At 41.6% G+C, this 12,452-nt stretch overlaps 1 protein-coding gene across 6 annotated transcripts in view; it reads left to right on the top strand.

Moving 5' to 3' along the window:
- Window positions 1–12,452, top strand: part of GAS7 (growth arrest specific 7) — a 473,968-nt gene that overhangs the window by 316,556 nt on the left and 144,960 nt on the right. For all 6 annotated transcript variants that reach the window (XM_088482672.1, XM_088482667.1, XM_088482671.1 and 3 more), the window contains one exon: window positions 4,877–4,954. In XM_088482672.1, coding sequence (XP_088338798.1) covers window positions 4,877–4,954 — 78 coding nt within the window. The remainder of the gene's footprint in view (window positions 1–4,876; window positions 4,955–12,452) is intronic.

Raw genomic sequence — 12,452 nt, 5'->3', positions numbered from 1 at the left:
CATGGCCCATGCCATGAGTTCCCTATCTGATAGAAAGATAATGATGTTGAACTTTTAAGACTTTCTCTTTGTGATCTCCATGTGGCAAATGCTGGAAGACGAGTGGTGACAACCCAAGTAATCATAACTTCATCTTTCACAGTAATAGTGCTGCCATCAACTCCCATACCCACTTTGCTAGAGAAGTGGATGGGATCAAGGAGGGTTTCTTGCTCTCTCAGGAGGCGTGGGGAACTCTCTGAAACTTGGGAGTCCCCAAGACTTTCCAGAAGAGTAGACAAATATGAATAGGAAATTGTCACCTCCATAAATAAAGCATTTTCCGTAACAGGCTTACTCTACTGATAACATGTATATTGATTTCACTGTAAGAAGTTGATTCAATTAGCCCCCAGCCCTGTGATGCACCTTCGCAATGACAGGAAAACGCCAGCAACGGCACATCAACTTGCTCCCATTACACCCCGATTTTGCACCGAGTTTGTGGATTTTTTTTTAAACACACCTATGGTGCTGCGCACAAAATATCTTCAATCTCTGGGCTACTGTAAGTGCAGCATATGCACACTCTTACTCAAGGGGTGAGCCAGCTCATGCGAATTGAATCCACCTCTAAGCATGGCAGAGTCTATTATTCTATAAATCCTCCCATTATAGTAGTGTATCTGATCTTTTCATTCATCTAAGGTAATGTTGGTTGAATCAGTTATTATCTCATCTATTCATTAAGTACCAGTCCTTAACTCCCAACTGTCCAGATTTAAATGGGACAGTCCTGATTCAAGGGGCTCTACAGGCTAAATAATTAAAACAATATACAGTCAGGTGCATAAATATTGGGACATTGAAATTGACGCATAGACATCACCAGATGCTGGGTTTCATCCCTGGTGATGCTCTGCCAGGCCTCTACTGCAAATGTCTTCAGTTCCTGCTTGTTCTTGGAGCATTTTCCCTTCAGTTTTGTGTTCATCAAGTGAAATGCATGCTCAATCGGATTCAGGTCAGGGGATTGACTTGGCCATTGCATAACATTCCACTTTTTAGCCTTAAAAAACTCTTTGGTTGCTTTTGCAGTATGCTTCGGGTCATTGTCCATCTGCACTGTGAAGCGCCGTCCAGTGAGTTCTGAAGCATTTGACTAAATATGAGCATATAATATTGCCCGAAACACTTCAGAATTCATTCTGCTGCTTTTGTTAGCAGTCACATCATCAATAAATACAAGGGAACCAGTTCCATTGTCAGCCATACATGCCCACGCCATGACACTACCACCACCATGCTTCACTGATGCAAAAACTCGGTGCAAAATCATGCTTCACTGATTTTGCACCGAGTTTGTGGATTTTTTTGTTAAACACACTTATGGATCATGAGCAGTTCCTTTCCTTCTCCATACTATTCTCTTCCCATCACTCTGGTACAAGTTGATCTTTGTCTCATCTGTCCATAGGATGTTGTTCCAGAACTGTAATGTCTTTTTTAGATGTTGTTTGGCAAACTCTAATCTGGTCTTCCTGTTTTTGAGGCTCACCAGTGGTTTACATCTTGATTGTTGACTGACACATATACACCAACCTCCTGGAGAGTGTTCTTCATTTGGCCAACTGTTGTGAAGGGGTTTTTCTTCACCAGGGAAATAATTCTTCTGTTATCCACCACAGTTGTTTTCCGTGGTCTTCCGGGTCTTTTGGTGTTGCTGAGCTCTCCTGTGCATTCTTTCTTTTTAAGAATGTTCCAAACAGTTGATTTGGCCACACCTAATGTTTTTGCTATCACCGTGATGGGTTTGCTTTGATTTTTCAGCCTAATGATGGCTTGCTTCACTGATAGTGACAGCTCTTTGGATCTCATATTGAGAGTCGACAGCAACTGATTCCAAATGCAAATGTCACACCTAGAATCAACTCCAGTCCTTTTACCTGCTTAATTGATAATAAAATAACGAGGGAATAGCCCACACTTGTCCATGAAATAGCTTTTGAGTTGATAGTCCCATTACTTTTGGCCCCTTAAAAAGTGGGAGGCACATATAGAAACCGTTGTACTTCCTACACCGTTCACCTGATTTGGATGTAATTACCCTCAAATTAAATCTGAAAGTCTGCAGTTAAAGCACATCTTGTTTGTTTCATTTCAAAGCCATTGTGGTGGTGAATAGAGGCCAAAATATGAAAATTCTGTCAATGTCCCAATATTTATGCACCTGACTGTACATAAAACATATAAAGTGTCTTAATCGCAGAATAATGTCCACATTAGCTACTGTGCTCCGTTACAATAGAGATAATCCTCTTTGCATTGAAGTGTAAATGAATCCCAGTGTTTGAGCACTAATACCAATATATGCGCCCAAGTACTTATGCTCTGGGTATTTTGTTGCAGAGAAAGAGTCTCTTTAGATCAACTGATATAAAAAAATTCCAATAGTAGAACAATATATCAAGAATGCGTCTAAGTAGAGATGTTATACTTAACCTCCCCACCATCAATTTAACTCATCGCCAGTGTACAAAGTCAATCACACATTCCAATCCTGGTGTGACAGCGATAGGGTGGCAGTTCCTCAGTGAATTACACTCCCATGGATATAATAGGCACCCACCTGATGTAATAATACTGGGGCAACGTCCTTAGGAGCAACACTGCATCCAGTCCCAGTTTAGTGGCGGTGAAATGGTCGTTCCACAGTGAATTACGCTCCCCGTGGATATAGTTGGCGCCCACCTGGTGTATTGGTAGAGCGACGTCCGTGGGAGCAACACTGAATTAAATGGTGGAAGGAGGAAGACGCAAGCTGGTGCTTAATTGCAAAGCTTATGTATTTAGATCCCAAGATCCGAATCAGTCACCGGAGCGTGTAGCAATTTGTGGAAAGACCTGTCAGAAGTCCCTTAATGTGTTTCTCCGTTGTAGCAGTGTAACCATTGCGCCCAAGCATTTCCCTGGCTCTGTCACCCACAGCTCAATACTGTCCTCTCAAGCAGCAGATCCAGTAGGGGCAGACCAGATGATGAGTGGGATGGTGCTGACCAGCGGGGGAGGGCTTGAGGAGTGGGGGCGGGCCCCCCGTCTTAAATGCTTCGGGCTCCTTGAAGGCTTAATCCGGCCCTGCTTGTGGGTGGCCTAGCATTTCCCTCTTCTCTGTCCTGATTCCTAAAAGACCAATATTTGAAGCTATGGTGAAACATTGCAGCATGAGGCACAACCTGCATCATGTCTTTGTAATGTTACAAGTTTCTCATGAATGTAACAGTTTAATTCTCATCAATATTGGTTCAGCACAAAATGGCTACCTCCATTGAACAAATTCAAATAGAGTAATTTGTAACTAAGCAGTACATTTAGAGAGTACACTAGGTAAAGGTGGGACACCCTTGGGTTTCACAAACCTCGACCTCAGTGGGTGGGTCACGCAGTAGCAATGGTTATATTTTATGCTTGGACTATTATAGTGCATGGAGAAATAAATATACAGTTGTGGCTCTGGATATATTTGAGGTGAACCTGCTACTTATACTCAGTTGCGGCAGACATTTTGTAGGCTTATTAACAGAATGCGATTGAAATGCTGACAGCATCAGCCCGAGAGGATGAAATCCCAACAGCGTCAGGTTAGTTACCTAACCCTCCCCTCTCCCCCCTCCTAACCCTAGGGAATGGTTTCTTCTATGACTGGTGTACAGTACTATAACTTGCTTTTCTCTTAAGGAATCTGGATCCATGCAGCTGATGTGATCCAAATAAGCTTGGTGAACAATTAATATTTTGAGGTGACTGCAACTCTGATAAGCCAATCACATTTCTATTGAAAACTGGACAATAGCTGAGAACTCCTGAAATTGCTTAAGGATTGATGTATTGCAAAAAAAACCAAACATTATTTTGTCAATGGAAGCTGGAGCATCCAAGACTTCAAGTCACATCTTTTTCAAAATAAGTCCAAGAATAATCTATATTATTTTCTTGACTGAACTTGGCGCTACAGGGTAAATCTCCACTTGATACTAATTGTGTGTATGTGAATATAGAGATTTTCTCTATTGCCTATTATATGCCATGATATTGATTACCAATCAATCAATGAAGTCTGTGCACTTTTAAGTCAAACATGAGGTATTTCCTCTGAAGATCATCTGCTTTTCTGCATAGAGTAGATCAATACAACCAGTAGACCCAGTGAGAGGCCATTTAATGGGCCTAGTTTTCAAAATTGTATCAAAAATAATTCAAGATCATTTATACCACCTTCTTGCCATGTTTACTTCTTCCCTTCTACCGTGCTGATTTGTAAATTTTGAAGGGAAAAAAAAATGTTTTTTTTTTCTGATATCTCAAATTATTTCCATGTTTGTTGAGAACAATTTAGTTATGGGTTTTCATTGTCATCCTATAAATATGTGTTTTTAGAGTTGGATACAACATGATAGCCTAGAGTTACACGCGAGTAGAATAAGCTTCTTGTATCTGCCCATTTTTCCAAGAACTTGATTATGCATTTTGCTGCAAATTGTGTCTTTGTGGCCTTGCTCCTGCTGTGTGATGTATGTATGTGGTAGGATTACTGCAAAGTGCATTTCCAGGACTTTGCAAATCATACAAATTTGCATGTTTGCTGGCAGAGATTGGTGTCCTCAGTATTACCCCAACCACATAAAAAAAGTACCTAAATTAATTCAAATTTGTGCCAGCTTAATCAGTGTTCCTGATTAAGTTGTTTTGTAACTATAAGTAGACTAAACTATAAAGTTCATTGTTTATTACGACATTTCCCAGCTTGGTACTGCATGTTATCAAATTGTCATCCATATTGTAAGCAAATCCATACCTTTTGTATTGCAAATTCTGTAATTCTGATATTATTCTTTTCCAGAGACAACGTGGGAAAGACCGAACAGTTCACCTGTGAGCTTAAAAAGTCCATTAGTCAAGAAGACCTCGTTACCTACAGGTAACACATTTAATTTATCAATTTACTGTTGGCTGTCTTTAGAGACTACTACAAATTATTGGAAAGTGTAATTAGTGTTAGGAGAGAACTTTCAGAGTGTTCTCTCCATTCTAATCCATCGGTCACTAGGACCCGGAGCAGACGTCGCGTTCACAACCTCCGACCTGCCTACCACGCACCTTACTCCTCAGTGTCCAGTGAGTAACGGACAAGCTCCTGAAAGTGTCCCTCCATAACGGAGTATATACGAGCCTTACAAGACCTCTTTTAACACTCTACCACCATCGCTGTGTATTACCTATATATCCCACAGCTATAACTGCATATAAGCACCAGTGAGTGCAACCTATGTGCACTACAATGCATACCATACCCTGTACGCAGATTCAGTATGATTTACCACCTGCTGCATGGTCGGCGGTTCAAATCCCGACAGCGGCATCCCGGCAGCAGTGAAAATGTCAATTGTCGAAAGGTGAGTACTCACTAACCTATCTACCCCCTAACCCTCCCTTAGGGGTACCTAACCCTAACCTCCCCGCCAAGTGCCTAACTCTATTCCACCCTCTAAGTGCCTAACCCTAACCCCCCCTTCCCCTAGCCTAAACCTAACCTCTCGGGGGGGGTGCCTTACCCTTAGTCCCACCTGGGAACCCTAAACCTAACCCTCCCCCCCATGCGGCTGTCTGCGCCCGTTGCCTGGCTTACCTTCGATCGGTAAACCGGGTGTCGCGCTCCTGGCGTAGGGAAAATGACAGGCGTCGGGACTTCGACGCCTGTCATTTAACCCTTGCCGGGATTATACAGTCGGGAAGCAGGCGGTCGGGATTCCGTCAATCGGCTTCCCGACTGCTTCCCCCTGTACTATCCTGGCTGCAACTGGATTTCTCTGCACCCTGTACCTGCCGTTGCATATTATTAAACTTGCATTATCCTGCATACTGTATGCTTCTCCAGGTTAATAAACCATTTCCTGGTTAAGTACATCAACCGTGTGGACTGACCTCTATCACACATCTCTGGCAACTACTACCACTGTAGGATCTGCCAATAATTAGTAATGCCATTAGTAAGTAATACAAGTGGATGTGATGGAAAGACCATAAATCTTAGAACTTATTAAAAAAAAAATAATAACTTCGCATTAAACAAATATAACAAAAATCATGGCAAATGGCTGCAGAATGGTTAGTAAAAGGTATATTTATTGCCTGCTGATGTCAGAAAGTATCTTTAAGCGCCTGAGGATTATTGTTGGTAATATTTTTTCAATATATTTCTGGTGGAGTGTGAGTGACACTTTTTTACCTTCAACCACGGGTTGCTTTAGGGCGCACGGAATATTTTCCACTATCTTCTGATCATATTTATCTTTAAGCGCCTGAGGATTATTGTTGGTAATATTTTTTCAATATATTTCTGGTGGAGTGTGAGTGACACTTTTTTACCTTCAACCACGGGTTGCTTTAGGGCGCACGGAATATTTTCCACTATCTTCTGATCAGATGTCAGAAAGTAGACTGTCTAATCATTTTTGAAGGTTTAAAGATTTGTATTTGTAAAGATAAATTAAGACACGGGAGTTTTATTGCTATATAATGTCTTATACAGGTTCACTATAATACGAAATATGATACTTCTTACATACAAGTATTAAAATATAAATACTGAATCCCCATCTCTTGAGCTGCTAAGGACTTCAGAGAAACAAGATGGCTGTTCCTTTTATCAGTGCTGCAATGTAAACACTTGCTCTGATTTAAATAGTCAGTGGAAAGTAACCAAAAACTACACAATCCGATACGATCATATGATGCATGTACATTTTATATACACCTGTCTCTAGTGTCTTCTAATAACACTGTGACACATATGAATTTACTATTAAATTACAGCAGTCAATCTAGTAAGATAGATTATTATAACTGTGATAATGCAAGCAATACTGTACCATGAATGACATGCTAATACTGTACCATGAATGACATGCTGGTCCTGAGGCCAGCTTCTGCACACAATATCCATCAATCTAACAACACACCTGGCACAGGCAGCCATTTTAATCAATGTCTGTATACCTGCAATGAGAAAGCATTTAATAAAAAATAACCCCTCCCCTCAATATTTACACACAATATATATATATTTTTTTAATTCAGTCTATTTTTTCCTCCAGTTCCATTTCTTTCAAGTGTCTCTAACCCCCCCAATCACTTTGCCTCTAACGTTCAGAGCACAGTTGCTACGGCAACCATGCCATAGAGAAATGTTTTAAAAGCCTTTGAAACAGACGTTGCCTTTTTAAATTTTCTGGTTTAAAGAAGAACTATTCCATTACCAAATGAAAATTATTTAAAGGTACTTTTTATGACTTCACTGCGGCATCCAGCTTTAAACAGTGCTGGTGCCCATGGTAGCAGAGAATTACGAGCTGCTGAGAGACGAGGAACTGCTCCGTTTTGTTTTTGAATGGATGGGTTTTAAGGAAGAGCATATTTTCAGAGCTACGGAGGGGAAATCAATGCAGCATGAAGAGCCATGTGTCATGTGTATATTTATACTCTGCTGTTTGTACTGCCAGTGTATAAAATAGAATATTCCCTTGTAAGCAAGGAAATACATTATGTGATGGAGAATCGCAGCTTGGATTAGCAGAACAGGAATCCTGTCACATGGCATCTGGGGGGGGGGGGGGGGGGGGTGTGCGTGTGTGTGTGTGTGTGTGTGTGTGTGTGTGTGTGTCAGTTAAGGTTGCCACCTGACTAGTTTTCACATAGACAATCAGATATTGGAAAACCCGGACAATCAAATTTTCAGGGTTTTTTTATCATTTTAATTTTATCTTGATTCAAAATTAATTGTCTAACATATTTAAAAAATAAATTGAGGAAGACCAAATAAATTGACAAAAAAGGAAAAAGGTTAGCCTATTTTAGTCCACCTTTGGTTGATTTTTTTTGGAAGGTTAAACAAATAAAATAGACAATGATTAACATATATGAACCCTATCCTAAATCTTATTGTTTGTTAGATGCACTTTTTAGTACAGCATCAGGGCTAGGTAGGAAAGTATTGGCTCACAGAATCAATGAACTAGTTCAGCACTGTTTTAGTATATCTGGTGCTCATATTTAGAACATGGGGTCTGAAATAATTAGTGAAATCAGGTTATTGCACTATTCTGTTGTATTCAAACTGCTCACATTGGGAAGGGGTAGTGAACCACTGGCAGCCAGTGTACACAAAGGGCTACAGTCATCCTGCTCCCTGATGATGGAGATTCTAAAGGAAAGGTAAATGCTTGAGACAGTCGGCTAGATGATGCATCTAAATTTAGACATACAGTAGAATCAAGGTATTATTTGCAAAATAAACCCCAATATAGAGATCTCAGCCAATTTGCAACATATATGGTCCGACAATAACCTCTATGTTTTTTAAAAGGATTTGGAAAATTTTTGCAGATGTCCCCTATTAGCCTGTGCGCCTGTATGATACTGGTAATCCCGTAGCCTGACGCTCATATCGGGCAGCGAGATCTGGTGTGGTCTTTGCCCATTTAGAGTTGAACTGTACTGCACCAAATTGTGTGTGTATGTATACTTCTGTATGGAGACATTGATTCATCTTAGACGCACATCTCCTTACACCTGGAGAAATTGGGTGGGGGAGGGAAGGGCAAGAATAGTCCAAGTACAGTAAGGGTGCGCTCACGTAATTGCAACATAAACTAGACTCCACCTGTCAGGAGGCGTATCTCTTGTTGGTGCTGGAGGGCTGGTGATGACCAGCAGCATCAGATAGCCAGTTCTGATTGGCTGATTGATCATTAGTGTGGCTGCTATAGTATATGAAGCCACAGCCTCTATTAGCCTTGCTTAATTTATATTTCCCTTTGGATGCGGCAGGAAAGAAGCTTCTTGCTTGAAGTGAAAAGCAACAGATACAGGTTGAGTCTTCCATATCCAAAATGCTTAGGACCAGAATTATTTTGGATATCTGATTTCTCTGTATTTTGGAATAAATGCATACTATAATGAGATCTTGGGATGGGAGCCAAGTCTAAACAGATGTTTCATAAATACACATACACATACCCTGAAGGTAATTTTATACAATATTTTTAATAATTCTGTGCATCAAACAAAATTTTCGTACATACACAAAATTAATTTATGTTTTATATACAGCTTATACACTCAGCCTCAAGGTAATTTATACAATATTTTAATAATTTTCTGCATTAAACAAAGTTTGTGTACATTGAAATATCAGAAAGCACTATCTCAGTCATGCACAAAAAATTTCGTATTTGGGAGTGTTCCGCATTTTTGAATATTTAGATATGGGAGACTCTACCTGTATTTGTATTTTATTGAATTGATTTCAGTTCAACTAAAGCTGTACTATATTTTATATGGTAAATGCAAAGATTAACAAGACACTTTTGTTAATGAGACTTTCGCACTTACTGCTTACACTGTCAAGCTTGTATCTCTACACTTTCCCTTCGCTTCCTCTATACTATCGTAGAGAACTATACACACTTGTGCTTATGCTGATGATCCATAACTGAACACATCCTAAAATGCTTCCTTCTGAACATATGCGTGGAAATGCAATTTTCCATGTGTGCATGGTATCTGTAATAGACTAGAACACCCATTGCTTCTCCTTGAATGTTCTTTTTGAGCAGGAATTGCTGTATAAATAATTTCTCAGTAATGGGAAAACCAGAATTTTGTTCTACAACAAAAGCCCTGGTCAGTGTAGTGTAGACCAGTGGTTACCAAACATTCTAGAATCACAGAGTATAACATATGTTGTCACAGAACTCCTAGGCCAAAAGTTTCTTATTGAGAAATTCAGCAAAAAGTCTTTCATTAAATTAATTGTGATTACCTGTCATCCTTAGGTCCAGTTGTGTGGTCGTGGATAGGGTTGTGCTTCTGTTTGTTCTAGGGGTGTGCACCGGCCACTTTTCGTGGTTTGTGTTTTGGTTTTGGATCTGGATCTTTCTTCGTGTTTTGGATCTGGATTGGTTTGCCGAAACCACCCTTCCGTGTTTTGGATTCTGGGTTTTGTGTTTTGGATCTGTATTTTTTTTTAAAAAAGAATAAAAACAGCTAAAATCACAGAATATGTTGGTTTTTCTGCTCCTATGCTATTATTAACCTCAATTACCTTAATTGCCACTCATTTCCAGTCTATTCTGAACACCTCACAATAATGTTTTTATGTCCAAAAGGCTATGCTAAGCGACACGAGTGGGCGGCACAAACACGTGGCCCATCTAGGAGTGGCACTGCAGTGACAGACAGGATGGCAGTTTGAAAAACTAGGCCCCAAACAGTATATAGTGCAAAGAAAAAAAAGAGGTGCAAGATGGAATTGTCCTTGGGCCCTCCCACCCACCCTTATGTTGTATAAACAGGACATGCACACTTTAACAAACCAATCATTTCAGCGCCAGGGTCTGCCACACGATTGTGGTTGAAATGATTGGTTCGTTTGGGCCCCCACAAAACAAGCTGGCAATTAATCTGTCCCTGCACAAACTGGCTCTACGGAGGCAAGATGTTGTCCTCATCCTCCTCATCCACCGATTCCTCACCCTCTTCAGTGTTGTGTACATCCGCATCTTCACAGACTATTAACTCGTCCCCGCTGGAATCCACCACCACAGGTCCCTCTGTACGTTTTGGAGGCTGGTCTCCCTGGAAGAGTTGATAATCCATTTTTATGAACATCATCTTCTCCACATTTTCTGGAAGCAACCTCCTACGTCTTTTGCTGACAAGGTTCCCGACTGCACTAAACACTCTTTCGGAGTACACACTGAAGTGGGGGGAAATTGGGTAAAATAGAGCCAGTTTGTACAGGGGCCTCCAAATTGCCTCTTTTTCCTGCCAGTATATGTACGGACTGTCTGACATGCCTACTTGGATACTGTCACCGATGTAATCCTTTAACAGACAGACGCACGCTTGTCGCTGCTGCTTTGAGGATGGAGGTGCGGCTACAGCCCACACATTTCACAAAGACAGAAAAAAATGATTTTTTTTTATTGTTTGTGGAGCGCACTTTGAGGGTTACACCACCCTTTAACAGACGGACGCACGTTTGTCGCTGCTGCTTTGAGGATGCAGGTGGACTCTAGATGGGATTTGGAACCGGGGACACACTACCTCCATCAATTGTCTAAATCCCACTGCACTAATGGTGGATACCGGATGCACGTCTAACACCAACATAGCAGTCAAGGCCTCAGTTATACATTTTGCTTCAGGATGACTGCTGTCGTACTTCATCCTCCTCGCTAGGGACTGTTGGAGGGTCAATTGTTTAGTAAAAGTAGTGGTGTTCCTACTTCCTTTCTGGGATGATGAACAACTCCCAGCAGCAGCAACAGCACTAGGAGGAAGTGGTTCTTGATCTTTCCCTATTTTATTTTTATCGGAGAAAGTTTGGTCCTCCATTTATGTTATATTGATATATACGTGCGGCTAAGGCGCACACAAACACAGAAAATAATTTTTTATTTTTGTTGGACACTAGTGCACTTTGTGGGTTACACCACCCTTTCAGAAATGAGCCAGCCGGCCCTTTACTTATGGGACACAGGCGCACGCTTGGCGCTGCTCCTTTGTTGATGCACGTGCAGCCACAGTGCACACAATTCACAAACACAGAAAATATTTTTTTATTTTGTTTGGAGTGCCCTTTGTGGGTTGCAGCACCCTTTAACGGACAAGCCAGCCGGCCCTTTACTTAAGACACAGGCGCACGCTTGGCACTACTTTGTTGATGCACGTGCTGTTACTGCGTACACAATTCACAAACACAAAAAAATGTTTTTATTTTGTTTGGAGTGCTCTTTGGGGGTTACAGCACCCTTTAACGGACAAGCCAGCCGGCCCTTTACTTATGGGACACAGGCGCACGCTTGGCGCTGCTCCTTTGTTGATGCACGTGCAGCCACAGTGCACACAATTCACAAACACAGAAAAAATATTTCTTTTTTTTGCACTTGGGGGGAGCACCCCTGATGGACAGAGCACCCCCTGGACAACACTACAGCACCCCTTTAGGACTGGGACACTGCACAGGACTTTGGAGTGGACACAGCCCCTATGGACAACTGACTGCACAACACAGTCCAGCCAGCCCCTATGGACTTTGGAGGAGTGGACACAGCCCCTATGGACAACAGCAGCACAGCACAACACAGTCAGCCTCTATGGAATTTGGAGGAGTGGACACAGCCCCTATGGACAACAGCAGCACAGTACAACACAGCCAGCCCCTATGGACTTTGGAGGAGTGGACACAGCCCCTATGGACAACAGCAGCACAGCACAACACAGCCAGCCCCAATGGACTTTGGAGGAGTGGACACAGCCCCTATGGACAACAGCAGCACAGCACAACACAGCCAGCCCCTATGGACTTTGGAGGAGTGGACACAGCCCCTATGGACAACAGCAGCACAGCACAA

This window comes from Taudactylus pleione, unplaced genomic scaffold (genome assembly GCF_031769625.1).
Source record: "Taudactylus pleione unplaced genomic scaffold, aTauple2 ptg000290l, whole genome shotgun sequence".
Taxonomy (NCBI): domain Eukaryota; kingdom Metazoa; phylum Chordata; class Amphibia; order Anura; family Myobatrachidae; genus Taudactylus; species Taudactylus pleione.
The sequence above is the reverse complement of the archived record's forward strand: the minus strand, read 5'-3'. Positions and strand labels throughout refer to the sequence as shown.